This window comes from Mycteria americana, unplaced genomic scaffold, assembly GCF_035582795.1.
Source record: "Mycteria americana isolate JAX WOST 10 ecotype Jacksonville Zoo and Gardens unplaced genomic scaffold, USCA_MyAme_1.0 Scaffold_153, whole genome shotgun sequence".
Taxonomy (NCBI): domain Eukaryota; kingdom Metazoa; phylum Chordata; class Aves; order Ciconiiformes; family Ciconiidae; genus Mycteria; species Mycteria americana.
In genome coordinates this window covers 20776-48209 of record NW_027445493.1, presented here as the reverse complement: position 1 = coordinate 48209, position 27434 = coordinate 20776, and the positions used below count along the sequence as shown (strand labels likewise).

Sequence of the window (27434 nt, the reverse complement as noted above, 5' to 3'; positions counted from 1 at the left end):
ATGCTTGGGATCCTTTTTGGGGTCCCCCCAATGCTTGGGATCCTTTTTGGGGGTCCCTTAAATGCTTGGGATCCTTTTTGGGGTCCCCCCAATGCTTGGGATCCTTTTTGGGGGTCCCTTAAATGCTTGGGATCCTTTTTGGGGTCCCCCCAATGCTTGGGATCCTTTTTGGGGGTCCTTTAAATGCTTGGGATCCTTTTTGGGGTCCCCCCAATACTGGGGATCCTTTTTGGGGGTCCCCTAAATGCGGGGGATCGTTTTTGGGGGTCCCTTAAATGCCTGGGATCCTTTTTGGGCGTCCCCCCCAAGTGCCGGGGATCCTTTTTGGGGGCCCCTTAAATGCCTGGGATCGTTTTTGGGGGTCCCCCCAAGTGCTTGGGATCGTTTTTGGGGGTCCCCCCAAGTGCTTGGGATCGTTTTTGGGGGTCCCCCCAATGCTGGGGATCCTTTTTTGGGGGTCCCTTAAATACCTGGGATCCTTTTTGGGGGTCCCCCCATGCCGGGGCTCCCCTTTGGGTGCTCCCAGCCGTGCGGGTGCCTCCTTGGGCAGGATTTTGGGGGGCTTTGGGCTGATTTGGGAGGGGGGGGGGGAAGGGTTTGGGGGGTCCCGGGGGTGGGGGTCCCCTTTGGGGGGGGGGGGGGGGAGGTGGGGGTTGGGGTCCCTCTTTGGGGGGGCCTGGGTGCCCCCCCCGGGTGCCTGGGTATCCTGTTCCCCCCCCCCCCCCCCCCCCCGTGGGTGTTTGGGTGCCCCCCCTTGGGTGCTGGGGTATCCCCCTCTCTTGGGTGCCTGGGTCCCCCCCCTTGGGTGCTCTCCCCCCCCCCCGGGTGCCTGGGTGCCCCCCCCCCGGGTTTCCCCCCCCTGGGTGCCCCCCCTGTCTTGGGTGCTGGGGTATCCCCCCCCATTGGGTGCCTGGGTGCCCCCTCCCCTCTGGGTTCCCCCCCCCTTGGGTGCCTGGGTGTCCCCCCCCCTTCGGTGCCCTCTCCCTCCTTGGGTGCCTGGGTGCTGTCCCCCCCCAAGGTTTCCCACCACTGGGTGCCCCCCCGGGTGCTGGGGTATCCTCCCCCCCCCCATTGGGTGCCTGGGTCCCCCCCCTTGGGTGCCTGGGTGCTCCCTCCACCCCTGGGCTCCCCCCCCCCTTGGGTGCTGGCGTATCCCCCCCCTTGGGTGCCCTCCTCTCCCTTGGGTGCCTGGGTCCCCCCCCTTGGCTGCCTGGGTGCCCCCTCCCCCCCGGGTTCCCCCCCCCTTGGGTGCCTGGGTCCCCCCCTTGGGTGCTCTCCTCTCCCTTGGGTGCCTGGGTTCCCCCCCCCTTGGGTGCCTGGGTCCCCCCCCTTGGGTGCCTGGGTGCCCCCTCCCCCCCGGGTTCCCCCCCCCTTGGATGCCTGGGTCCCCCCCCTTGGGTGCTCTCCTCTCCCTTGGGTGCCTGGGTTCCCCCCCCCCCCTTGGGTGCCTGGGTCCCCCCCCTTGGGTGCCTGGGTGCCCCCTCCCCCCCCTTGGGTGCCCTCCCCTCCCTTGGGTGCCTGGGTGCCCCCCCCCTCTTGGGTACCTGGGTCTCCCCTTGGGTGCCGGGGTCTCCCCCCCTTTCTTGGGTGCCTGGGTGCCCCCCTGGGTGCCCCTCACCCCTTTCCCCCCCCCCCTCCCCCCCCCCCCCAGAGAAGGACCCCACCCTGGAGATCCGGTACCGGCACAAAAAATGGCGGGAGAAAGAACGGGAACACGAGAGCGTCAAGGCCCAGGAGCTGGCGCTGGAGCAGGGACGAGCCGCTAAGGTGGGACCCCGACATCGGGGGGGGGGACCCCAACATCGGGGGGGGGACCCCAACATCTGGGGGGGGCACCCCGGCGTCCGGGAGGGGACCCCGACACGCGGGAGGGGGGACCCCGGCGTCCGGGGAGGCGTCGGGACGGGGGCGGGTTGGCGTGAGCGGGGTGCTGGATTCTTTTTGGGTGCCCCCCCCACCCTCCCCCCGACCCCTTGGGTGCCCCCCCAAACTCCTGGGTGCCCCCCCAAACTCCTGGGTGCCCCCCCCCCCCCCCAGATCAAGCGGTCGGCACGCATGTGCGGGGAGTGCGAGGCGTGTCGGCGCCCCGAGGACTGCGGGCAGTGCGATTTCTGTCGCGACATGAAGAAATTCGGGGGCCCCAACAAGATCCGGCAGAAGTGCCGGCTGCGGCAGTGCCAGCTGCGCGCCCGCGTGAGTAGCGTGTGCTTGGCGTGTGCTTGGCGTGTGCTTGGCGTGTGCTTGGCGTGTGCTCGGCGTGGGGTTAGCGAGCGCTTCGGGTGGCCTCGGCGTGGGTTTGGTACGCGTTCGGCGTGGGCTTCGTTGGGCGGTTGGGGAGTTGGCGTGTGGCCTTAGCGTGTGCTTGGCGTGTGCTCGGCATGTGCTCGGCGTGGGGTTAGCGAGCGCTTCGTGTGGCCTTGGCGTGGCTTTAGTATGTGTTCAGCGTGGGCTTCGTTGGGCGGTTGGGGCCTTGGCGTGTGGCCTTGGCGTGTGCTTGGCGTGGGGTGAGTGCTTCGTGTAGCCTTGGCGTGGTTTTAGTATGTGTTCAGCGTGGGCTTCGTTGGGTGGTTGGGGCCTTGGCGTGTGGCCTTGGTGTGTGGCCTTGATGTGTGCTTGGTGTGTGCTCGGCGTGGGGTTAGTGAGTGCTTCGTGTGGCCTTGGCGTGGTTTTAGTATGTGTTCAGTGTGGGCTTCGTTGGGCGGTTGGGGCCTTGGCGTGTGCTTGGCGTGTGCTCGGTGTGGGGTTAGTGAGTGCTTCATGTGGCCTTGGCGTGGCTTTAGTATGTGTTCAGTGTGGGCTTCGTTGGGCGGTTGGGGCCTTGGCGTGTGGCCTTGGCGTGTGCTCAGCGTGGGGTTAGTGAGCGCTTCGTGTGGCCTTGGCGTGGCTTTAGTATGTGTTCAGTGTGGGCTTCGTTGGGCGGTTGGGGCCTTGGCGTGTGGCCTTGGCGTGTGCTTGGTGTGTGCTCGGCGTGGGGTTAGCGAGCGCTTCGGGTGGCCTCGGCGTGGGTTTGGTACGCGTTCGGCGTGGGCTTCGTTGGGCGGTTGGGGAGTTGGCGTGTGGCCTTAGCGTGTGCTTGGCGTGTGCTCGGCATGTGCTCGGCGTGGGGTTAGTGAGTGCAGCGTGGGGTTAGTGAGTGCTTCGTGTGGCCTTGGCGTGGTTTTAGTATGTGTTCGGCGTGGGCTTCGTTGCGTGGTTGGGGCCTTGGCGTGTGGCCTTGGCGTGTGCTCGGCGTGGGGTTAGCGAGCGCTTCGGGTGGCCTCGGCGTGGGTTTGGTACGCGTTCGGCGTGGGCTTCGTTGGGCGGTTGGGGAGTTGGCGTGTGGCCTTAGCGTGTGCTTGGCGTGTGCTCGGCATGTGCTTGGCGTGGGGTTAGCGCTTCGTGTGGCCTTGGCGTGGCTTTAGTATGTGTTTGGCGTGGGCTTCGTTGGGCGGTTGGGGCCTTGGCGTGTGGCCTTGGCGTGTGCTTGGCGTGGGGTGAGTGCTTCGTGTGGCCTTGGCGTGGTTTTAGTATGTGTTCAGTGTGGGCTTCGTTGGGCGGTTGGGGCCTTGGCGTGTGCTTGGCGTGTGCTCGGCGTGGGGTTAGTGAGTGCTTCATGTGGCCTTGGCGTGGCTTTAGTATGCGTTCAGCGTGGGCTTCGTTGGGCAGTTGGGGCCTTGGCGTGTGGCCTTGGCGTGTGCTTGGCGTGGGGTGAGTGCTTCGTGTGGCCTTCGCGTGGCTTTAGTATGTGTTCAGCGTGGGCTTCGTTGGGCAGTTGGGGAGTGGGTGTGGCCTTGGCGTGTGGCCTTGGCATGTGCTTGGTCTGTGCTCGGCATGGGGTTAGTGAGCGCTTCGTGTGGCCTTGGCGTGGCTTTAGTATGTGTTCGGCGTGGGCTTCGTTGGGCGGTTGGGGCCTTGGCGTGTGGCCTTGGCGTGTGCTTGGCGTGTGCTTGGCATGTGCTTGGCGTGGGGTTAGTGAGTGCTTCGTGGGGCCTTGGCGTGGCTTTAGTATGTGTTCAGCGTGGGCTTCGTTGGGCGGTTGGGGCCTTGGCGTGTGGCCTTGGCGTGTGCTTGGCGTGTGCTCGGCGTGGGGTTAGTGAGTGCTTCGTGTGGCCTTGGCGTGGCTTTAGTATGTGTTCAGCGTGGGCTTCGTTGGGCGGGTGTGGCCTTGGCGTGTGCTTGGCATGTGCTCGGCGTGGGGTTAGCGAGCGCTTCGGGTGGCCTCGGCGTGGGTTTGGTACGCGTTCGGCGTGGGCTTCGTTGGGTGGTTGGGGAGTTGGCGTGTGGCCTTAGCGTGTGCTTGGCGTGTGCTCGGCATGTGCTTGGCGTGGGGTTAGTGAGTGCTTCGTGTGGCCTTGGCGTGGCTTTAGTATGCGTTCAGCGTGGGCTTTGGGTGGTTGAGGCCTTGGCGTGTGGCCTTGGCGTGGGGTGAGTGCTTCGTGTAGCCTTGGCGTGGTTTTAGTATGTGTTCAGCGTGGGCTTTGGGCGGTTGGGGAGTTGGCGTGTGGCCTTAGTGCGTGCTTGGCGTGTGCTCGGCATGCGCTTGGCGTGGGGTTAGTGAGCGCTTCATGTGGCCTTGGCGTGGCTTTAGTATGTGTTCAGCGTGGGCTTCGTTGGGTAGTTGGGGAGTGGGCGTGGCCTTGGCGTGTGGCCTTGGCATGTGCTTGGCGTGTGCTCGGCGTGGGGTTAGTGAGCGCTTTGTGTGGCCTTGGCGTGGCTTTAGTATGTGTTCGGCGTGGGCTTCGTTGGGCGGTTGGGGCCTTGGCGTGTGGCCTTGGCGTGTGCTCGGCGTGTGCTTGGCGTGGGGTTAGTGAGTGCTTCGTGTGGCCTTGGCGTGGCTTTAGTATGTGTTCGGCGCGGGCTTTGGGCGGTTGGGGAGTTGGTGTGGCCTTGGCGTGTGGCTTTAGCGTGTGCTTGGTGTGGGGTTAGCGAGCGGTATGTGTGGCCTTAGCGTGGCCTTAGCGTGTGTTTGGTGTGTACTGGGTGTGGGGTTAGGGAATGCTTTGTGTGGCCTTGGCGTGGCTTTAGTATGCATTCAGCGTGGGCTTCGTTGGGCGGTTGGGGAGTTGGCGTGGCCTTAGCATGGCTTTAGCGTGTGCTTGGCGTGTGCTTGGCGTGGGGTTAGCGAGCGCTTCGTGTGGCCTTGGCGTGGTTTTAGTACGCGTTCGGAGTGGGCTTCGTTGGGCAGTTGGGGAGTTGGCGTGGCCTTGGCGTGTGGCTTTAGCGTGTGCTTGGTGTGGGGTTAGCGAGCGGTATGTGTGGCCTTAGTATGGTTTTAGCGTGTGCTTGGTGTGTACTGGGTGTGGGGTTAGGGAATGCTTTGTGTGGCCTTGGCGTGGTTTTAGTATGCGTTCAGCATGGGCTTCGTTGGGTGTTTGGGGAGTTGGTGTGGCCTTAGCATGGCTTTAGCGTGTGCTTGGCGTGTGCTTGGCGTGGGGTTAACGAGCGCTTCGTGCAGCCTTGGTGTGGGTTTAGTATGCGTTCGGCGTGGGCTTCGTTGGGCGGTTGGGGAGTTGGCGTGGCCTTGGCGTGTGGCCTTAGCATGTGTTTGGTGTGTGCTTTGTGTGGGGTTAGCAAGCGCTATGTGTGGCCTTAGCGTGGTCTTAGTGTGTGCTTGGCGTGTGCTGGGTGTGGGGTTAGGGAATGCTTTGTGTGGCCTTGGCGTGGTTTTAGTATGTGTTCAGCGTGGGCTTCGTTAGGCGTTGAGGAGTTGGCGTGGGGATGGTGTGTGGCCTTAGCATGGCCTTAGCGTGTGCTTGTGTGCTCGGCGTGGGGTTAGGGAGCGCTTCGTGTGGCCTTGGCGTGGTTTTAGTATGTTTGGCATGGGCTTCGTTGGGTATTTGGGGAGTTCTCTTGTATTTGGCGTGGGGATGGCGTGTGCTTGGCGTGGGGATGGCGTGTGCTTGGCGTGGGGATGGCGTGTGCTTAGCAAGGGGTTGGTGTGGGCTTAGCGTGGGCTTGGTGGGGGCTTAGCGTGGTCTCCATGTGTTGTTAGTGTGGGCTTAGCATGTTAACATATTGCTGCTATGGCTGGAGCATGTTCTTAACATGTTGTTAGCATGGTGGTAGTGTAGCCTTGCCGTGTGCTTAATATGTGGTTGACGTGGTCTTACCACGGCTTTAACATGTGCTTGACGTGTGCTTAGTTCAGCATTAGTGTGATGTTAGCGTGTCCTTGGCATGGCCTTAGCCTGTGCCTGGCGTGGTCTTAGTGCAGGGTTAGCGAGTGCTTCGTGTGGGCTTGGTATGGCCTTAGCGTGTTGTTTGCATGCATTTAGTATGTTGGCATGTCGCTAGCATGGATGTAGAATGTTTAAGTATGTTAGTGTGCCCTTAGCATGTGCTTGGCATGTACTTAGTGTGTGCTTAATATGATGTTAGCGTGGCGCTACGTTGTACTTAACGTGACTTCAGTGTATGCTTAATATGCCCTTAGTGTGTCACGAGCGTGGCTTTAACGTGTGCTTGGCGTGTCCTTAATGTGCATTTAGCGTGGCCTCAGTGTGTCCCCAATGTCCCTGATGTGAGCTTGGCGTGTCCTTAGCGTGTCGTTAGCACGGCCTTGCCGCGAGTTTTGTCTTGTATGTTCTTAGCATGTCGTTGGCGTGCTAGCGTGGCATTAGCAGTATCGGGGGCTTAGTGTGTGTGTAGTGTGTTGCTGGTGTGGCCTTAGCGTGTGCTTAGTATGTTCATATGTTGTCAGTCTGTTAGCAGAGGTTTCATGCGTTGTTAGTGTCACCTTAGCGTGTGCTTTGTATGTTGTGAACGTGGTTTTAGTGTACAAATAACGTGTCATTGGCATGACTTTAGTGTGTGCTTAGTGAGTTGGTAATGTGGCTTGTGTGTTCTTAGTGTGTCCTTAGTATGTTTAGCATGGTCGTGTGGTCTTGGCATGTGCCTAGTATGTGCTTAGTGTGTTGCAAGGATATTGGTAGTATGGCCTTTAGCGTGTGCTTGGCGTGTGCTGGGGTTTTGGCGTGGTTTTTGGGGGTGGGATGTCCTTGATGTGTCCCCAACGTGTCCTTGACGTGTTCCTGACGTGTTGCTGTGTCCCTGACGTGTTTCTGCGTCACCTTGCATCGTGTCCCTGTGTCCGTGTCCGTGACGTGTCCGCACATGTCCCCATGTCACCCTGTCCCGTGTCCCTAACGTGTCACAGGTCCCTAACGTGTCCCCACATCACCCTGTCCCGTGTCCCTGACGTGTCACAGGTCCCTAACGTGTCCTTACCTCACCCTGTCCCGTGTCACCAGTCGCTAACGTGTCCCCATGTCACCCTCTTCCATGTTCCTGATGTGTCCCATGTCCTTAGCATGTCCCCATATCCCTGTTCCACGTCCCCGTGTTCCTGTCCCGTGTCCTTAATATGTCCCTGTGCTCCTCTCATATGTGCCATGTCCCTAATGTGTCCCGTGTCCCTGACGTGTCCCCACGCCATCCCCTCCCCCGTCCCCCTGCACGTCCTATGTCCCTGGCGTGTCCCCGTGTCCCCGCGTCACCCGTGTCCCCAACGTGTCTCCATGTCCCTGTGTCCCTGTTCTGTGTCCCGTGTCCCTAACGTGTCCCCGTCCCATGTCCCTGACGTGTCCCCACGCCATCCCCTCCCCCATCCCCCCCACATCGCGTGTTCCTGTGTCCCCGCGTCACCCGTGTCCCTAACATGTCCCCACATCTCTGTGTCCCATGTCCCTAACGTGTCCCATGTCCCTGACACATCCCCGTCCCGTGTCCCTGACGTGTCCCCACGCCATCCCCTCCCCCATCCCCCCCACATCCCGTGTCCCTGTGTCCCCGCGTCACCCGTGTCCCTAACATGTCCCTGGTGTGTCCTTGTGTCCCCGTGTCACCCGTGTCCCTGTGTCCCTGGCGTGTCCCTGTGTCCCCGTGTCACCCGTGTCCCTGACTTTCCCCACGCCATCCCCTCCCCCATCCCCCCCATGTCCTGTGTCACCCGTGTCACCGGCGTGTCCCTGTGTCCCCGCATCACCCATGTCCCTAACATGTCCTTAGTGTGTCCCTGTGTCCCCGTGTCACCCGTGTCCCTAATATGTCTCTGGCATGTCCCTGTGTCCCTGGCGTGTCCCTGGTGTGTCCCTGTGTCCCCGCATCACCCGTGTCCCTAACATGTCCCTGGCGTGTCCCTGTGTCCTTAGCGTGTCCCTGTGTCCCCGTGTCACCCATGTCCCTAACATGGCCTTGGCGTGTCCCTGTGTCCTTAGCGTGTCCCTGGCGTGTCCCTGTGTCCCTGGCGTGTCCCTGTGTCCCTGGCGCATCCCTGGCGTGTCCCTGTGTCCCTAACATGTCCCTGGCGTGTCCCTGTGTCCCTGGCGTGTCCCTGGTGTGTTCCTGTGTCCCCGCATCACCCGTGTCCCTAACATGTCCCTGGCGTGTCCCTGTGTCCTTAGCGTGTCCCTGTGTCCCCATGTCACCCATGTCCCTAACATGACCTTGGCATGTCCCTGTGTCCTTAGCGTGTCCCCCGTGTCCCCCGTGTCCCCCGTGTCCCTGGCGTGTCTCTGGCGTGTCCCTGTGTCCCTAACATGTCCCTGGCGTGTCCCTGTGTCCCTGGCGTGTCCCTGTGTCCCTGGCGTGTCCCTGTGTCCCTGGCGCGTCCCTGGCGTGTCCCTGTGTCCCCGCGTCACCCGTGTCCTTAACATGTCCCTGGCGTGTCCCTGTGTCCCTGGCGTGTCCCTGTGTCCCTGGCGTGTCCCTGTGTCCCCGCGTCACCCGTGTCCTTAACATGTCCCTGGCGTGTCCCTGTGTCCCTGGCGTGTCCCCGTGTCCCCGCGTCACCCGTGTCCTTAACATGTCCCTGGCGTGTCCCTGTGTCCCTGGCGTGTCCCTGTGTCCCTGGCGTGTCCCTGTGTCCCCGCGTCACCTGTGTCCTTAACATGTCCCTGGCGTGTCCCTGTGTCCCTGGCGTGTCCCTGGCGTGTCCCCGTGTCCCCGCGTCACCCGTGTCCTTAACATGTCCCTGGCGTGTCCCTGTGTCCCTGGCGTGTCCCTGTGTCCCTGGCGTGTCCCTGTGTCCCTGGCGTGTCCCTGTGTCCCCGCATCACCTGTGTCCTTAACATGTCCCTGGCATGTTCCTGTGTCCCTGGCATGTCCCTGGCGTGTCCCCGCGTCACCCGTGTCCCTAACGTGTCCCTGACGTGTCCCTCCCCCCCCAGGAGTCCTACAAGTACTTCCCCACCTCGGTGAGTCCCCGGCTGCCGCGGTCCCTTCTGGGTGGGGGTGGGGGGAGGGGGGGGGGGTGTCACCGGGTGGGGGAGGGGCGCCCCGGCCTCCTGGGTCCCCTCTGGGTCCCGAGCGGGGGTGGGGGGGTGGGGGGGTGGGGGGGGGCTCCCCCAAACGCCTCCGTCCCCCCAGGGTGGGGGTTGATGCCACCTCTCCCGCACGCCTGGGGGGGTCCTTGGGTGCCTTTGGGGTGGGGTGGGGGGGGTCCTGGGTGCCTTTGGGGGGGGGGGGTCCTGGGTGCTTTTTGGGGGGGTCCTGGGTGCTTTTGGGGGGGGTCCTGGGTGCTTTTTGGGGGGGGTCCGTGGGTGCCTGGGTGCTTTTGGGGGGGTCCCTGGGCGCCTTAGGGGTTGACGCGGGGGGGCTACGGGTGCCCCGGGGGGGGGGGGGATTCTCATGGGTGCCCCGGCCGCCTGACTGGGTGCTGATGGAGGGGTGGGGGAGCGTCACGGGTCCCTTGGGTGCCCCGGGGGTGGGGGTGCCGGCCGTCTGGGTGGGTGCTGACCCCCCCCCAGCTGGCGCGGGGGCGCGAGGGGGAGCTGGAGCTGCTGAAGGAGCAGCTGGGGGCGGCGGGGCCCCCCGAGAGCCTCTCGGACGAGGAGCTGCCGCTCGACCCCCGGCTCTACCAGGAGCTCTGCGCCGGCGCCTTCGACGAGCACGGCCTGGTGAGTGACACCCCCCCCCCCCCCCGGCCCCCCCCCCAAATTTACGGCACCCCCAAATCGGTCCCCGCGCCCCGAACGCTCCCAATTGGGGGGGGGGGGGAGCCCAAATCCTCGTGGAACGGCCCCAAAATTGCTCCTGATTCGAGGGGGGGGGGGGGGGGAGGTTGGAGCTGGTCCTCGTCGTCGCAAAATGGAGGTCGGGGACCCCAAATCCTTGCAAAATTGCCCCAAAATGGAGGTCGGGGACCCCAAATCCCCCCAAAATGGAGCTCGGGGACCCCAAATCCCCCTGGAATTGCCCCAAAATGGAGCTTAGGGACCCCAAATTCTTCTAAAATTGCCCCAAAGTGGAGGTCAGGGACCCCAAATCCCCCCTGAATGGCCCCAAAATGGAGCTCGGAGACCCCAAATCCCCCCAAAATGGAGCTCAGGGACCCCAAATCCCCCTGGAATTGCCCCAAAATGGAGCTTAGGGACCCCAAATCCTTCTAAAATTGCCCCAAAGTGGAAGTCAGGGACCCCAAATCCCCCCAAAATGGAGCTCGGGGACCCCAAATCCCCCAGAATTGCCCCAAAATGGAGGTCAGGGACCCCAAATCCCCCCAAAATGGAGCTCGGGGACCCCAAATCCCCCCAGAATTGCCCCAAAATGGAGGTCAGGGACCCCAAATTCTCTCAAATTGCCCCAAAATGGAGATCAGGGACCCCAAATCCCCCCAAAATGGAGGTCGGGGACCCCAAATCCCCCCAGAATGGCCCCAAAATGGAGCTTGGAGACCCCAAATCCCCCCAAAATGGAGCTCAGGAACCCCAAATCCCCCTGGAATTGCCCCAAAATGGAGGTCGGGGACCCCAAATCCTCTCAAAATGCCCCAAAATGGAGGTCAGGGACCCCAAATCCCCCTAAAATGGAGCTCGGGGACCCCAAATCTTCCCGGAATTGCCCCAAAATGGAGCTCGGAGACCCCAAATCCTCCCAAAATGGAGCTCGGGGACCCCAAATCCCCCTGGAATTGCCCCAAAATGGAGCTCGGGGACCCCAAATCCCCCCGGAATTGCCCTAAAGTGGAGGTCGGGGACCCCAAATCCCCTCAAATTGCCCCAAAATGGAGCTCAGGGACCCCAAATCGCCCCGGAATTGCCCCAAAATGGAGCTCGGAGACCCCAAATCCCTCCAAAATCCCCCCAAAATGGAGATCGGGGACCCCAAATCCCCTCAAATTGCTCCAAAATGGAGATCGGGGACCCCAAATCCCCCCGGAATTGCCCCAAAATGGAGCTCGGGGACCCCAAATCCTTCCAAAATTGCCCCAAAATGGAGGTCGGGGACCCCAAATCCCCCCGGAATTGCCCCAAAATGGAGGTCGGGGACCCCAAATCCCCCTGGAATTGCCCCAAAATGGAGCTTTGGGACCCCAAATTGCCCCAAATTGGAGCTCGGAGACCCCAAATCCCCCCAAAATGGAGCTCAGGGACCCCAAATCCCCCTGGAATTACCCCAAAATGGAGGTCGGAGACCCCAAATCCCCTCAAATTGCCCCAAAATGGAGCTTGGGACCCCAAATTGCCCCAAAATGGAGCTCGGGGCCCCCAGGTCCCCCTGCCGCGTCCCCACCTCCCAACGCGCTGCCTGCTGGCGTGACCTTAGCGTGTCAAGGCGTGATTAGAGCGGCTCGGGGTGCGGGTTGGGCCTTGAGGCGTGTTTGCTGCGTGTTAGGCTGTGTTGGGAGTGGTTTTAGTGCGTCGGGGCACGTGTTGACCATGTCGAGGCGTGTTTTTAGCGTGTCAGGCGGGGTTTTAGTATGTCAGAGCATGGGTTTGCGTGTTAAGGTGTGCTTTTGCACGTAGAAGCATGTTCTTAGCTGCTTTAAGCACCTGGAGGCATGTTCTTAGCGTGTAAAGGCGTGTTTTGAGAACCAGGACGCGTGTTCTTGGTGTGTAAAGGTGTGCTTTGAACACCTGGAGGCGTGTTCTTGGCATGTAAAGGCATGCTTTGAGGTCTTGGAGGCGTGATCTTAGCGTGTAAAGGCATGCTTTGAGGACCTGGAGGCGTGTTCTTGGCGTGTAAAGGCGTGCTTTGAGCACCTGGAGGCGTGTTCTTGGCATGTAAAGGCATGCTTTGAGGTCTTGGAGGCGTGTTCTTGGCGTGTAAAGGCGTGCTTTGAGCACCTGGAGGTGCGTTCTTAGCGTGTAAAGTCGTGTTTTGAGCACCTGGAGGCGTGTTCTTAGCGTGTAAAGGCGTGCTTTGAGCACCTGGAGGCGTGTTCTTGGCATGGAAAGGCGTGTTTTGAGGACTTGGAGGCATGTTCTTAGCGTGTAAAGGCATGCTTTGAGCACCTGGAGGCGTGTTCTTGGTGTGTAAAGGCGTGTTTTGATGACTTGGAGGCGTGTTCTTAGCGTGTAAAGGCGTGCTTTGAGCACCTGGAGGCGTGTTCTTGGCGTGTAAAGGCGTGTTTTGAGGACCTGGAGGCGTGTTCTTGGCGTGTAAAGGCGTGCTTTGAGCTCTTGGAGGCGTGTTCTTAGCGTGTAAATGCGTGCCTTGAGCACCTAGAGGCATGTTATTAGCATGTAAAGGCGTGCTTTGAGCACCTAGAGGCGTGTTCTTAGCGTGTAAAGGCGTGTTTTGATGACTTGGAGGTGTGTTCTTAGCGTGTAAAGGCGTGCTTTGAGCACCTGGAGGTGTGTTCTTGGCGTGTAAAGGCGTGTTTTGTTGACTTGGAGGCGTGTTCTTAGCGTGTAAAGTCATGTTTTGAGCACCTGGAGGCGTGATCTTAGCGTGTGAAGGCGTGCTTTGAGCACCTGGAGGCGTGTTCTTGGCATGTAAAGGCGTGCTTTGAGGACCTGGAGGCGTGTTCTTGGCGTGTAAAGGCGTGCTTTGAGCACCTGGAGGCATGTTCTTAGCCTGTAAAGGCGTGCCTTGAGCACCTGGAGGCATGTTCTGAGCGTGTAAAGGCGTGCTTTGAGCACCTGGAGGCGTGTTCTTAGCGTGTAAAGGCGTAGTTTGAGCACCTGGAGGCATGTTCTTGGTGTGTAAACCTGCACTTTAACCACATTGAGGCCTGTTCTTAGCATGTAAAAGTGTACTTTAAGCAGTGGGAAGCGTGTTCTTAGCATGTAAACGCATATTTTAAGCACCTGGAAACACATTTTAGCATCCAAACATGTATTTTAATCACCTCAAAGCGTGTTTTTAGCATGTAAAGCTGTGTTTAAGTGTATCAAAGCACGTATTTAACACGTAAAGGCGCGCTTTAAGCATGTTAGGGTACGTTTTTAGTTTGTACACGCGTGTTTTAAGCCCATCAAGGCATGTTTTAGCGTGTAAAAGCATTTTTACCGTGTGCCGAGGCACGTTTTACCGTGTCAACCCATGTTTTAAGCGTGTTGAGGTCCGTTTTTAGCCCGTCAAGGCACATTTGGTATATTTTCAACCCGTAAAGGCATGTTTTAAGCGTGTCGAGGCATGTTCTTAGCACGTAGGCGCGCTTTAAGCGTAGCGAGGCGCGTTTCAGCGGGCCGAGGAACACCGACGGCGCGCGAAGACGCGCTTTGAGCGCGTCAGACCCCGTCTTTAACACGTCACCGCCCGCCTTAACGCGCGGCGAGGCCCGCTTTGAACGCGCCAGAGCGCCCTTTCCCCGTGTCGAAGCGTGTTCTTAGCGTGGAGACGCGTTTTAGAGCACGTCAAGCCGTGCTTTGGGCCGGCGAGCCGCAGTTTAAGCGCGTCGAGACGGCTTTTCGCCGCACGAGCAGGGGTTTTAGCGTGCCGAGGCGGGGTTTTAGCGTGCCGAGGCGGGGTTTTGGCGTGCCGAGGCGTGTTTTTAGCGTGCCGACGCGTGTTTTGGGCGTGTCCCCGCCGCAGCCGTGGCTCAGCGACCCCGAGGACGCCCCCTTCCTCGACCCCGTCCTGCGCAAGCGCGCCGTCAAGGTCAAGCACGTCAAGCGGCGGGAGAAGAAGTCGGACAAAAAGGTGAGGCCCCCGGCCCCGCGGCCCTTCTATAGGGGCCTACGGGTGCCTGCGTCCTTTCTATAGGGTGTCCCGGATACCTGCGTCCCTTCTATAGGGGGCCCTGGAGGCCCAGGTCCCTTCTATAGGGCGTCCCGGAGGCCCAGGTCTCTTCTATAGGGTGTCCCAGATACCTGGGTCCTTTCTATAGGGGACCCCGGAGGCCCGGGTCTCTTCTATAGGGTGTCCCAGATACCTGGGTCCCTTCTATAGGGGGCCCCAGAGGCCCGGGTCCCTTCTATAGGGCGTCCCGGAGGCCCGGGTCCCTTCTATAGGGCGTCCCGGAGGCCCGGGTCCCTTCTATAGGGTGTCCCAGATACCTGGGTCCCTTCTATAGGGGACCCCAGAGGCCTGGGTCTCTTCTGTAGGGTGTCCCAGATACCTGGGTCCCTTCTATAGGGGCTCCCGGATACCTGGGTCCCTTCTATAGGGGACCCCGGAGGCCCAGGTCTCTTCTATAGGGTGTCCCGGATACCTAGGTCCCTTCTATAGGGGACCCCGGAGGCCCGGGTCCCTTCTATAGGGCGTCCCGGAGGCCCGGGTCTCTTCTATAGGGTGTCCCAGATACCTGGGTCCTTTCTATAGGGGACCCCGGAGGCCCGGGTCTCTTCTATAGGGTGTCCCAGATACCTGGGTCCCTTCTATAGGGCTCCCCGGAGACCTGGGTCCCTTCTATAGGGCTCCCCGGAGGCCTGGGTCCCTTCTATAGGGCGTCCCGGAGGCCTGGGTCTCTTCTATAGGGTGTCCCAGATACCTGGGTCCCTTCTATAGGGGGCCCCGGAGGCCCGGGTCTCTTCTATAGGGTGTCCCAGCTACCTGGCTCCCTTCTATAGGGCATCCCGGAGGCCCGGATCCCTTCTATAGGGCATCCCGGAGGCCCGGGTCCCTTCTATAGGGTGTCCCAGATACCTGGGTCCTTTCTGTAGGGGGCCCCAGAGACCCGGGTCCCTTCTATAGGGTGTCCCAGATACCTGGGTCCCTTCTATAGGGGGCCCCGGAGGCCCGGGTCTCTTCTATAGGGTGTCCCAGCTACCTGGCTCCCTTCTATAGGGCATCCCGGAGGCCCGGATCCCTTCTATAGGGCATCCCGGAGGCCCGGGTCCCTTCTATAGGGTGTCCCAGATACCTGGGTCCTTTCTGTAGGGGGCCCCAGAGACCCGGGTCCCTTCTATAGGGTGTCCCAGATACCTGGGTCCCTTCTATAGGGGGCCCCAGAGGTCCAGGTCCCTTCTATAGGGTGTCCCAGATACCTGGGTCCCTTCTATAGGGGACCCCGGAGGCCCGGGTCCCTTCTATAGGGCGTCCCGGAGGCCCAGGTCCCTTCTATAGGGTGTCCCAGATACCTGGGTCCCTTCTATAGGGGACTCCGGAAGCCTGGGTCTCTTCTATAGGGTGTCCCATATACCTGGGTCCCTTCTATAGGGGGCCCCAGAGGCCCGGGTCCCTTCTATAGGGCGTCTCGGAGGCCCAGGTCCTTTCTATAGGGTGCCCCAGATACCTGGGTCCCTTCTATAGGGGACCCCGGAGGCCTGGGTCTCTTCTATAGGGTGTCCCAGCTACCTGGGTCCCTTCTATAGGGCTCCCCGGAGGCCCGGGTCCCTTCTATAGGCTGTCCCAGCTACCTAGGTCCCTTCTATAGGGGACCCCAGAGGCCTGGGTCTCTTCTATAGGGTGTCTCAGATACCTGGATTCCTTCTATAGGGGGTCCCGGATACCCGGGTCCCTTCTATAGGGGACCCCGGAGGCCCGGGTCCCTTCTATAGGGCTCCCCGGAGGCCTGGATCCCTTCTATAGGGCGTCCCGGAGGCCCGGGTCCCTTCTATAGGGGGTCCCAGATACCTGGGTCCCTTCTATAGGGGCCCCCAGATGCCTGAGTCCCTTCCATAGGGGGCCCTGGGTGCCTACTGGGATGTACTGGTGGGGTTCTGGTGGGCACTGGGATGCCCTAGGGGTAACTGGGTGCTACTGGGAGGGCTCCCGGTGATCCTTGGGAGCCTGACTGGTGGGGACTGGGGGTGACTGGGAGCTACTGGGGGTGACTGGGAGCTACTGGGGGTGACTGGGAGCTACTGGGAGGCCCCCGAGGGTTACTGGGATGCCCTGAGGGTTACTGGGAGGACTCCTGGGAGCTCTGGGTGAGCTCGTGGTGATCCCTGGGGCCTTACTGGTGGGAACTGGGGGTGACTGGGAGCTACTGGGGGTGACTGGGAGCTACTGGGAGGCCCCCGAGGGTTACTGGGAGGCCCCCGAGGGTTACTGGGATACCCTGAGGGTTACTGGGATGCCCCGAGGGTTACTGGGAGGACTCCTGGGAGCTCTGGGTGAGCTCGTGGTGATCCCTGGGGCCTTACTGGTGGGAACTGGGGGTGACTGGGAGCTACTGGGGGTGACTGGGAGCTACTGGGAGTGCCTGTGAGCTACTGGGGGTTACTGGGAGCTACTGGGAGGCCCCCGAGGGTTACTGGGATGCCCTGAGGGTTACTGGGAGGACTCTTGGGAGCTCTGGGTGAGCTCGTGGTGATCGCTGGGGCCTTACTGGTGGGAACTGGGGGTGACTGGGAGCTACTGGGGGTGACTGGGAGCTACTGGGAGTGCCTGCGAGCTACTGGGGGTTACTGGGAGCTACTGGGAGGCCCCTGAGGGTTACTGGGATGCCCTGAGGGTTACTGGGATGCCCTGAGGGTTACTGGGAGGACTCCTGGGAGCTCTGGGTGAGCTCGTGGTGATCGCTGGGGCCTTACTGGTGTGAACTGGGGGTGACTGGGAGCTACTGGGATGCCCCCGAGGGTTACTGGGATGCCCCCGAGGGTTACTGGGATGGCCTGAGGGTTACCAGGAGGGCCACTGGGAGCGGCTGGGAGGGCTCCCGGTGGTCCCTGGGGCCTTACTGGTGGGAACTGGGGGTGACTGGGAGCTACTGGGAGTGCCTGCGAGCTACTGGGGATTACTGGGAGCTACTGGGAGGCCCCCGAGGGTTACTGGGATGCCCTGAGGGTTACTGGGATGCCCCGAGGGTTACTGGGAGGACTCCTGGGAGCTCTGGGAGGGCTCCCGGTGGTCCCTGGGGCCTTACTGGTGGGAACTGGTGCTAACTGGTGCTTACTGGTGGCAGAAGGAGGAGCGCTACAAGCGGCACCGGCAGAAGCCGCGGCACCGGGAGCGCAGCCGGCACCCGGAGCGCCCCGACGCCCGCGACCCCGCCGGGCTGGGCCAGTGCCTGGGCCCCGGCTGCACCCGCCCCGCCCGGCCCCCCTCCAAGTACTGCAGCGAGGCCTGCGGCGTCAAGCTGGCCGCCAAGTGAGTACGGACCAGTACGGACCAGTACAGACCAGTACAGACCAGTACAGGCCAGTACAGACCCCTACAAAGGGGGATCGAGCGCCATAGACCCCAATGATGCCCCGGCCGTCCAAGCACTGGAGGGAGGGGGGTGGTGTCAAACTGGCTGCTGAGTGAGTATAGACCAGTATAGGCCAGTAGAAACCAGTACAGACCAGTATGAACCAGTACAGACCAGTACAGACCCCTACAAAGGGGGATCGAGCACCATAGACCCCAATGATGCCCTGGCTGTCCCAGTACTGGAGAGAGGGTGGTGGTGTCAAGCTGGCTGCTGAGTGAGTATAGACCGGTAGAAACCAGTATAGACCAGTATGAACCAGTATAGACCAGTATGAACCAGTACAGACCAGTACAGACCCCTACAAAGGGGGATTGAGCACCACAGACCCCAACGATGCCCTGGCCGTCCCAGTACTGGAGGGAGGGTGGTGGTGTCAAGCTGGCTGCTGAGTGAGTATAGACCGGTAGAAACCAGTATAGACCAGTATGAACCAGTACAGACCGGTAGAAACCAGTACAGACCAGTACAGACCCCTATAAAGGGGGATCGAGCGCCATAGACCCCAATGATGCCCTGGCCGTCCCAGTACTGGAGGGAGGGTGGTGGTGTCAAGCTGGCTGCTGAGTGAGTATAGACCAGTATAGGCCAGTAGAAACCAGTATAGACCAGTATAAACCAGTATAAACCAGTGCAGACCAGTACAGACCCCTACAAAGGGGGATCGAGTGCCATAGACCCCAATGATGCCCTGGCCGTCCCAGTACTGGAGGGAGGGTGGTGGTGTCAAGCTGGCTGCTGAGTGAGTATAGACCAGTATAGGCCAGTAGAAACCAGTATAGACCAGTATAAACCAGTATAAACCAGTGCAGACCAGTACAGACCCCTACAAAGGGGGATCGAGTGCCATAGACCACCATCATGCCCCGGCCGTCCAAGCACTGGAGGGAGGGGGGTGGTGTCAAGCTGGCTGCTGAGTGAGTAGAGACCGGTAGAAACCAGTATAGACCAGTAGAAACCAGTATAGGCCAGTAGAAACCAGTACAGACCAGTACAGACCCCTACAAAGGGGGATCGAGCGCCATAGACCCCAATGATGCCCCGGCTGTCCCAGTACTGGAGGGAGGGCGGTGGTGTCAAGCTGGCTGCTGAGTGAGTATAGACCAGTATAGGCCAGTAGAAACCAGTATAAACCAGTATGAACCAGTACAGACCAGTACAGACCCCTACAAAGGGGGATTGAGCACCACAGACCCCAACGATGCCCTGGCCGTCCCAGTACTGGAGGGAGGGTGGTGGTGTCAAGCTGGCTGCTGAGTGAGTATAGACCGGTAGAAACCAGTATAGACCAGTATGAACCAGTATAGACCAGTAGAAACCAGTACAGGCCAGTACAGGCTCCTATAAAGGGGGATTGAGCGCCATAGACCCCTATGATGCCCCGGCCGTCCAAGCACTGGAGGGAGGGGGGTGGTGTCAAGCTGGCTGCTGAGTGAGTATAGACCGGTAGAAACCAGTATAGACCAGTATGAACCAGTATAGACCAGTATGAACCAGTATAGACCAGTATGAACCAGTACAGACCAGTACAGACCCCTACAAAGGGGGATCGAGCGCCATAGTCCCCTATGATGCCCCGGCCGTCCAAGCACTGGAGGGAGGGGGGTGGTGTCAAGCTGGCTGCTGAGTGAGTATAGACCAGTATAGGCCAGTAGAAACCAGTATAGACCAGTATGAACCAGTACAGACCAGTACAGACCCCTACAAAGGGGGATCGAGCACCATAGACCCCAATGATGCCCTGGCTGTCCCAGTACTGGAGAGAGGGTGGTGGTGTCAAGCTGGCTGCTGAGTGAGTATAGACCGGTAGAAACCAGTATAGACCAGTATGAACCAGTATAGACCAGTATAAACCAGTACAGACCAGTACAGACTCCTACAAAGGGGGATCGAGCGCCATAGACCCCTATGATGCCCCGGCCGTCCAAGCACTGGACAGAGGGGGGTGGTGTCAAGCTGGCTGCCGAGTGAGTATAGACCAGTATAGGCCAGTAGAAACCAGTATAGACCAGTATGAACCAGTACAGACCAGTACAGACCCCTACAAAGGGGGATTGAGCACCACAGACCCCAACGATGTCCTGGCCGTCCCAGTACTGGAGGGAGGGTGGTGGTGTCAAGCTGGCTGCTGAGTGAGTATAGACCGGTAGAAACCAGTATAGACCAGTATGAACCAGTACAGACCGGTAGAAACCAGTACAGACCAGTACAGACCCCTACAAAGGGGGATCGAGTGCCATAGACCCCAATGATGCCCTGGCCGTCCCAGTACTGGAGAGAGGGTGGTGGTGTCAAGCTGGCTGCTGAGTGAGTATAGACCAGTATAGGCCAGTAGAAACCAGTATAGACCAGTATGAACCAGTACAGACCAGTACAGACCCCTACAAAGGGGGATCGAGTGCCATAGACCCCAATGATGCCCTGGCTGTCCCAGTACTGGAGGGAGAGTGGTGGTGTCAAGTTTGCTGCTGAGTGAGTACAGACCAGTAGAAACCAGTATAGACCGGTAGAAACCAGTACAGACCAGTACAGACCAGTACAGACCCCTACAAAGGGGGATCGAGTGCCATAGACCCCAATGATGCCCTGGCTGTCCCAGTACTGGAGGGAGAGTGGTGGTGTCAAGTTTGCTGCTGAGTGAGTACAGACCAGTAGAAACCAGTATAGACCGGTAGAAACCAGTATAGACCAGTACAGACCAGTACAGACCCCTACAAAGGGGGATTGAGCGCCATAGACCCCAATGATGCCCTGGCCGTCCCAGTACTGGAGGGAGGGTGGTGGTGTCAAGCTGGCTGCTGAGTGAGTATAGACCAGTATAGGCCAGTAGAAACCAGTATAGACCAGTATGAACCAGTACAGACCAGTACAGACCCCTACAAAGGGGGATCGAGCGCCATAGACCCCAATGATGCCCTGGCTGTCCCAGTACTGGAGGGAGGGTGGTGGTGTCAAGCTGGCTGCTGAGTGAGTATAGACCAGTATAGGCCAGTAGAAACCAGTATAAACCAGTATGAACCAGTGCAGACCAGTACAGACCCCTACAAAGGGGGATCGAGCACCATAGACCCCAATGATGCCCTGGCTGTCCCAGTACTGGAGGAAGGGTGGTGGTGTCAAGCTGGCTGCTGAGTGAGTACAGCCCAGTATAAACCAGTATAGACCGGTAGAAACCAGTATAGACCAGTACAGACCAGTACAGACCCCTACAAAGGGGGATCGAGCGCCATAGTCCCCAATGATGCCCCGGCCGTCCCAGTACTGGAGGGAGGGTGGTGGTGTCAAGCTGTCTGCCAAGTGAGTATAGACCAGTACAGACCAGTAGAAACCAGTATAGACCAGTATAAACCAGTACAGACCAGTACAGACCCATACAAAGGGGGATCGAGCGCCATAGACCCCAATGATGCCCTGGCCGTCCCAGTACTGGAGGGAGGGTGGTGGTGTCAAGCTGTCTGCCAAGTGAGTATAGACCAGTACAGACCAGTAGAAACCAGTATAGACCAGTATAAACCAGTACAGACCAGTACAGACCCATACAAAGGGGGATCGAGCGCCATAGACCCCAATGATGCCCTGGCTGTCCCAGTACTGGAGGGAGAGTGGTGGTGTCAAGTTTGCTGCCGAGTGAGTACAGACCAGTAGAAACCAGTATAGACCAGTAGAAACCAGTACAGACCAGTACAGACCAGTACAGACCCCTACAAAGGGGGATCGAGCGCTATAGACCCCAATGATGCCCTGGCTGTCCCAGTACTGGAGGGAGGGTGGTGGTGTCAAGTTTGCTGCTGAGTGAGTATAGACCGGTAGAAACCAGTATAGACCAGTATGAACCAGTACAGACCGGTAGAAACCAGTACAGACCAGTACAGGCTCCTATAAAGGGGGATCGAGCGCCATAGACCCCTATGATGCCCTGGCTGTCCCAGTACTGGAGGGAGGGTGGTGGTGTCAAGTTTGCTGCTGAGTGAGTATAGACCGGTAGAAACCAGTATAGACCAGTATGAACCAGTACAGACCGGTAGAAACCAGTGCAGACCAGTACAGGCTCCTATAAAGGGGGATCGAGCGCCATAGACCCCTATGATGCCCTGGCCGTCCCAGTACTGGAGGGAGGGGGGTGGTGTCAAGCTGGCTGCTGAGTGAGTACAGACCAGTATAGACCAGTACAGACCAGTAGAAACCAGTATAGGCCAGTATGAACCAGTACAGACCAGTACAGACCCCTACAAAGGGGGATTGAGCGCCATAGACCCCAATGATGCCCTGGCTGTCCCAGTACTGGAGGGAGGGGGGTGGTGTCAAGCTGGCTGCCGAGTGAGTACAGACCGGTACAGACCAGTACAAACCAGTACAGACCAGTACAGACCATTAGAAACCGGTACAGACCAGTAGAAGCCAGTACAGACCAGTACAGAGGGGGCCCCCTTTGGCCCCGCCCCCCTCTCGTCTGGCAGCTGGGGCTGGGCGATGCTGCCCCAGTGGATCCCAGGGGGGATCCCCCCACAGCGGATCCCCCCCCCCCCACCCGATCCCAGGGATCCCGGGGGCGGGGGCAGCGGGGACCCCCCGGGGGCGCCCCTTTAACCCCGTCTCCCCCTGCGCCCCCCGACTGGATCTACCGGATCCCGCCCCAGGGGATCCCCTCCACCCGATCCCGGGGTCCCGTGGCAGCGGGGTCCCCCCGTGACCCCCTCCCCCCCTGTCCCGCAGCCGGCTCTCCGAGATCCTGCCGCAGGGGCTCCCCCCCGATCCCGGGGATCCCCCGTGACCCCCTCCCCGCCCCGCCCCCCAGCCGGATCTACGAGATCCTGCCGCAGGGGATCCCCCCCCGATCCCGGGGATCCCGGGGTCCCCCCGTTACCCCCTCCCCGCCCCGCCCCCCAGCCGGATCTCTGGGATCCTGCCGCAGGGGATCCCCCCCTGATCCCGGGGTCCCCCTGTTACCCCCTCCCCGCCCTGTCCCGCAGCCGGATCTACGAGATTCTGCCGCAGCGGATCCAGCAGTGGATCCCACACCTGATCCCAGGGATCCCGGGGTCCCCTCGTTGCCCCCCTCCCACCCGGATCTCCGAGATCCTGCCGCAGGGGATCCCCCCCCGATCCCAGGGATCCCCCGTGACCCCCGCCCCGCCCCGTCCCCCAGCCGGATCTACGAGATCCTGCCGCAGCCGATCCAGCAGTGGATCCCCCCCCGATCCCAGGGATCCCAGGGTCCCCTCGTTCCCCCCCTCCCAGCCGGCTCTCCGAGATCCTGCCGCAGGGGCTCCCCCCCGATCCCGGGGATCCCCCGTGACCCCCTCCCCGCCCCGTCCCCCAGCCGGATCTACGAGATCCTGCTGCAGCGGATCCAGCAGTGGATCCCACACCTGATCCCAGGGATCCCGGGGTCCCGTGGCAGCGGGGTCCCCCCGTTACCGGCTCCCCGCCCTATCCCGCAGCCGGATCTCCGAGATCCTGCCGCAGGGGATCCCCCCCCGATCCTGGGGATCCCCCGTTACCCCCTCCCCGCCCCGTCCCCCAGCCGGATCTCCGAGATCCTGCCGCAGCGGATCCCCCCCGATCCCGGGGATCCCGGGGTCCCCTTGTTCCCCCCCTCCCAGCCGGCTCTCCGAGATCCTGCCGCAGGGGCTCCCCCCCGATCCCGGGGATCCCCCGTGACCCCCTCCCCGCCCCGTCCCCCAGCCGGATCTACGAGATCCTGCCGCAGCGGATCCAGCAGTGGCAGCAGAGCCCCTGCGTGGCGGAGGAGCACGGGAAGCGGCTGCTGGAGCGGATCCGGCGGGAGCAGCACCAGGCCCGCCTGCGCCTGCAGGAGATGGAGCGGCGCTTCCACGAGCTGGAGGGGCTCATCGCCCGCGCCAAGGGGCACCCGCCCCGCGAGGACGAGGAGGTGGGTGCCCCCCCCACCCCTCAACCCCCCCCCAGATCCCTGGGGGCCCCCCAAAAACCTGGGTGCCCCCCTGAACCCCCCCCCAGACCCCTGGGTGCTCCCTAAAATCCTGGCTCCTCCCTGAAGTCCTTAACCCCCCTCCCTGCACCCATGGGTGCTCCCTGCGCCCCTTAACCCCCCCCCAGACACCTGGGTGCCCCCCCCATCCTTTAACCCCCCCCCCAGATCCCTGGGTGCCCCCCAAAAACCTGGGTGCCCCCCTGAACCCCCCCCACCCAGACCCCTGGGTGCTGCCTAAAAACCTGGCTCCCCCCTGAAGTCCTTAACCCCCCTCCCTGCACCCATGGGTGCTCCCTGCGCCCCTTACCCCCCCCCAGACACCTGGGTGCCCCCCCCACCCCTTAACCCCCCCCCCAGATCCCTGGGTGCCCCCCAAAAACCTGGGGGCCCCCCTGAACCCCCCCCCCAGACCCCTGGGTGCTGCCTAAAATCCTGGCTCCCCCCTGAAGTCCTTAACCCCCCTCCCTGCACCCATGGGTGCTCCCTGCGCCCCTTAACCCCCCCCCAGACACCTGGGTGCCCCCCAAAAACCTGGATGCCCCCCCCACCCCTTAACCCCCACCCCAGATCCCTGGGTGCCCCCCAAAAACCTGGGGGCCCCCCTGAACCCCTCCCCCCCAGACCCCTGGGTGCTGCCTAAAATCCTGGCTCCCCCCTGAAGTCCTTAACCCCCCTCCCAGCACCCATGGGTGCTCCCTGCGCCCCTTAAAGCCCGCCCAGACACCTGGGTGCCCCCCAAAAACCTGGGTGCCCCCCCCACCCCTCAACCCCCCCCCAGATCCCTGGGTGCCCCCCAAAAACCTGGGTGCCCCCCTGAACCCCTCCCCCCCCGACCCCTGGGTGCTCCCTAAAAACCTGGCTCCTCCCGAAGTCCTTAACCCCCCTCCCTGCACCCATGGGTGCTCCCTGTGCCCCTTAACCCCCCCCCAGACACCTGGGTGCCCCCCAAAAACCTGGGTGCCCCCCCCACCCCTTAACCCCCCCCCCAGATCCCTGGGTGCCCCCCAAAAACCTGGGGGCCCCCCTGAACCCCTCCCCCCCAGACCCCTGGGTGCTCCCTAAAAACCTGGCTCCTCCCGAAGTCCTTAACCCCCCTCCCTGCACCCATGGGTGCTCCCTGCGCCCCTTAACCCCCCCCCAGACACCTGGGTGCCCCCCCCCACCCCTCAACCCCCCCCCAGATCCCTGGGGGCCCCCCAAAAACCTGGGTGCCCCCCTGAACCCCTCCCCCCCCGACCCCTGGGTGCTCCCTAAAAACCTGGCTCCTCCCGAAGTCCTTAACCCCCCTCCCTGCACCCATGGGTGCTCCCTGCGCCCCTTAACCCCCCCCCAGACACCTGGGTGCCCCCCAAAAACCTGGGTGCCCCCCCCACCCCTTAACCCCCCCCCCCAGATCCCTGGGTGCTCCCCAAAAACCTGGGGGCCCCCCTGAACCCCCCCCACCAGACCCCTGGGTGCTGCCTAAAATCCTGGCTCCCCCCTGAAGTCCTTAACCCCCCTGCCTGCACCCATGGGTGCTCCCTGTGCCCCTTAACCCCCCCCCAGACACCTGGGGGCCCCCCAAAAACCTGGGTGTCCCCCCCACCCCTCAACCCCCCCCCCCAGATCCCTGGGTGCCCCCCAAAAACCTGGGGGCCCCCCTGAACCCCTCCCCCCCAGACCCCTGGGTGCTCCCTAAAAACCTGGCTCCTCCCGAAGTCCTTAACCCCCCTCCCTGCACCCATGGGTGCTCCCTGCGCCCCTTAACCCCCGCCCAGACACCTGGGTGCCCCCCAAAAACCTGGACCCCCCCCAAACCCCATATCCCCCCTCCCTGGGTGCCCCCCTGCACCCCTTAACCCCCCCAGACACCTGGGGGCCCCCCCCGGACCCTGTAACCCCCTTCCCTGCACCCATGGGTGCCCCTCTGTGGACCCCTGGGTGCCCCCCAAAAACCTGGGTGCCCCCCCCACCCCTTAACCCCCCCCCCCCAGACCCCTGGGTGCCCCCCAAAAATCTAGGGCCCCCCCTGAACCCTGTAACCCCCTTGCCTGCACCCCTGGGTGCCCCCCTGCGCCCCTTAATGCCCCCCCCGACCCCTGGGTGCCCCCCCCAGCTGCCCCCCCCCAATCCATGGGTGCCCCCACCCACCCCTGGGTGCCCCCCCCAGCTGCCCCCCCCCCTAATCCATGGGTGCCCCGCCCACCCCTGGGTGCCCCCCCCCCCCCCCCCGGGTTTCTCCCCCACCCCTGGGTGCCCCCCCCCCGGGTGCCTCCCCCCTAATCCATGGGCTCCCCCCAATCCATGGGTGCCCCCCCACACCCGGGTGCCCCCCTCACCCCTGGGCACCCCCCCCCTCAATCTATGGGTGCCCCCCCCACCCCTTGGTGCCCCCCCCCCAATCCATGGGTTCGCCCCAACCCCCGTGTGCCCCCCCTAATCCATGGGTGCCCCCCCTCATCCCTGGGTGCCCCCCCCTAATCCATGGGTGCCCCCCCCACCCCCGGGTGCCCTCCCCCAATCCATGGGTGCCCCCCCCCCCAACACCTGAGTCCCCCCCCCTAATCCATGGGCACCCCCCCACCCCTGGGTGCCCCCCCTAACCCCCGGGTGCCCCCCCCACCCCTTGGGTGCCCCCCCCCCCAATCCATGGGTTCGCCCCAACCCCCGCGTGCCCCCCCCTAATCCATGGGTCCCCCCTCCAAATCCCTGGGTGCCCCCCCCCAACCCCTGGGTGCCCCCCCCACCCATGGCTCCCCCCCCAACCCCCGGGTGCCCCCCCTAATCCATGGGTCCCCCCTCCAAATCCATGGGCGCCCCCCCCACCCCTGGGCACCCCCCCCTCAATCTATGGGTGCCCCCCCCACCCCTTGGTGCCCCCCCCCCCCAATCCATGGGTTCCCCCCAACCCCTGTGTACCCCCCCAACCCCTGGGTGTCCCCCCCTAATCCATGGGTGCCCCCCCTCATCCCTGGGTGCCCCCCCCCCAATCCGTGTGTGTCCCCCCCCCTAATCCATGGGTGCCCCCCCCCGGGTTCCTCCCCCAACCCCTGGGTGTCCCCCCCCTCAATCCATGGGTGCCCCCCCCTGCCCCGGGTGCCCCCCCCAACCCCCGGGTGCCCCCCCTAATCCATGGGTCCCCCCTCCAAACCCATGGGCGCCCCCCCACCCCTGGGCACCCCCCCACCCCTGGGCACCCCCCCCCTCAATCTATGGGTGCCCCCCCAACCCCCGGGTCCCCCCCCCTAATCCATGGGTGCCCCCCCCGGGGTGCCCCCCTAATCCATGGCTCCCCCCTCCAAATCCATGGGCGCCCCCCCCACCCCTGGGCACCCCCCCCCTCAATCTATGGGTGCCCCCCCCCCCCCCCACCCCTGGGTGGCCCCCCCCGGGGTGCCCCCCCCCCCCACTAATGCGGGGGTGCCCCTGGGGGGGGCAGAGCACGGAGGGGGGAGAGCGAGGACACGGATCTGCAGATCTTCTGTGTGTCCTGCGGGCACCCCGTGCCCCCCAAGGCCGCCCTGCGCCATATGGAGCGCTGCTACGCCAAGGTGCCTACGGCCCCTATAGGGGATGGCTGGGTGCTGCTCTGGGGGGCCATAGGGGATCTGGGGTTCTATAGGGGATGGCTGGGTCCTGCCTGCGGGCACCCTGTGCCCCCCAAGGCCGCCCTGCGCCATATGGAGCGCTGCTACGCCAAGGTGCCTACGGCCCCTATAGGGGATGGCTGGGTGCTGCTCTGGGGGGCCATAGGGGATCTGGGGTTCTATAGGGGATGGCTGGGTGCTGCTCTGGGGGGCCATAGGGGATCTGGGGTTCTATAGGGGATGGCTGGGTCCTGCCTGCGGGCACCCCGTGCCCCCCAAGGCCGCCCTGCGCCATATGGAGCGCTGCTACGCCAAGGTGCCTACGGCCCCTATAGGGGATGGCTGGGTGCTGCTCTGGGGGGCCATAGGGGATCTGGGGTTCTATAGGGGATGGCTGGGTGCTGCTCTGGGGGGCCATAGGGGATCTGGGGTTCTATAGGGGATGGCTGGGTGCTGCTCTGGGGGGCCATAGGGGATCTGGGGTTCTATAGGGGATGGCTGGGTGCTGCTCTGGGGGGCCATAGGGGATCTGGGGTTCTATAGGGGATGGCTGGGTCCTGCCTGCGGGCACCCCGTGCCCCCCAAGGCCGCCCTGCGCCATATGGAGCGCTGCTACGCCAAGGTGCCTACGGCC

At 62.4% G+C, this 27434-nt stretch overlaps 1 protein-coding gene across 1 annotated transcript in view; it reads left to right on the top strand.

The window, feature by feature from the left end:
• CXXC1 (CXXC finger protein 1) overlaps positions 1 to 26764 on the top strand; it is a gene marked incomplete at its 3' end in the record, with an annotated part of 30953 nt that extends 4189 nt beyond the window's left edge. Inside the window, exons 4-11 of the mRNA XM_075489468.1 lie at positions 1652 to 1767; positions 2038 to 2193; positions 9147 to 9173; positions 9726 to 9875; positions 13738 to 13845; positions 16994 to 17178; positions 22967 to 23174; positions 26653 to 26764. Of these exons, the coding sequence (XP_075345583.1) occupies positions 1652 to 1767; positions 2038 to 2193; positions 9147 to 9173; positions 9726 to 9875; positions 13738 to 13845; positions 16994 to 17178; positions 22967 to 23174; positions 26653 to 26764 (1062 nt within the window). The remainder of the gene's footprint in view (positions 1 to 1651; positions 1768 to 2037; positions 2194 to 9146; positions 9174 to 9725; positions 9876 to 13737; positions 13846 to 16993; positions 17179 to 22966; positions 23175 to 26652) is intronic.
• Positions 26765 to 27434: the final 670 nt, after the last annotated feature.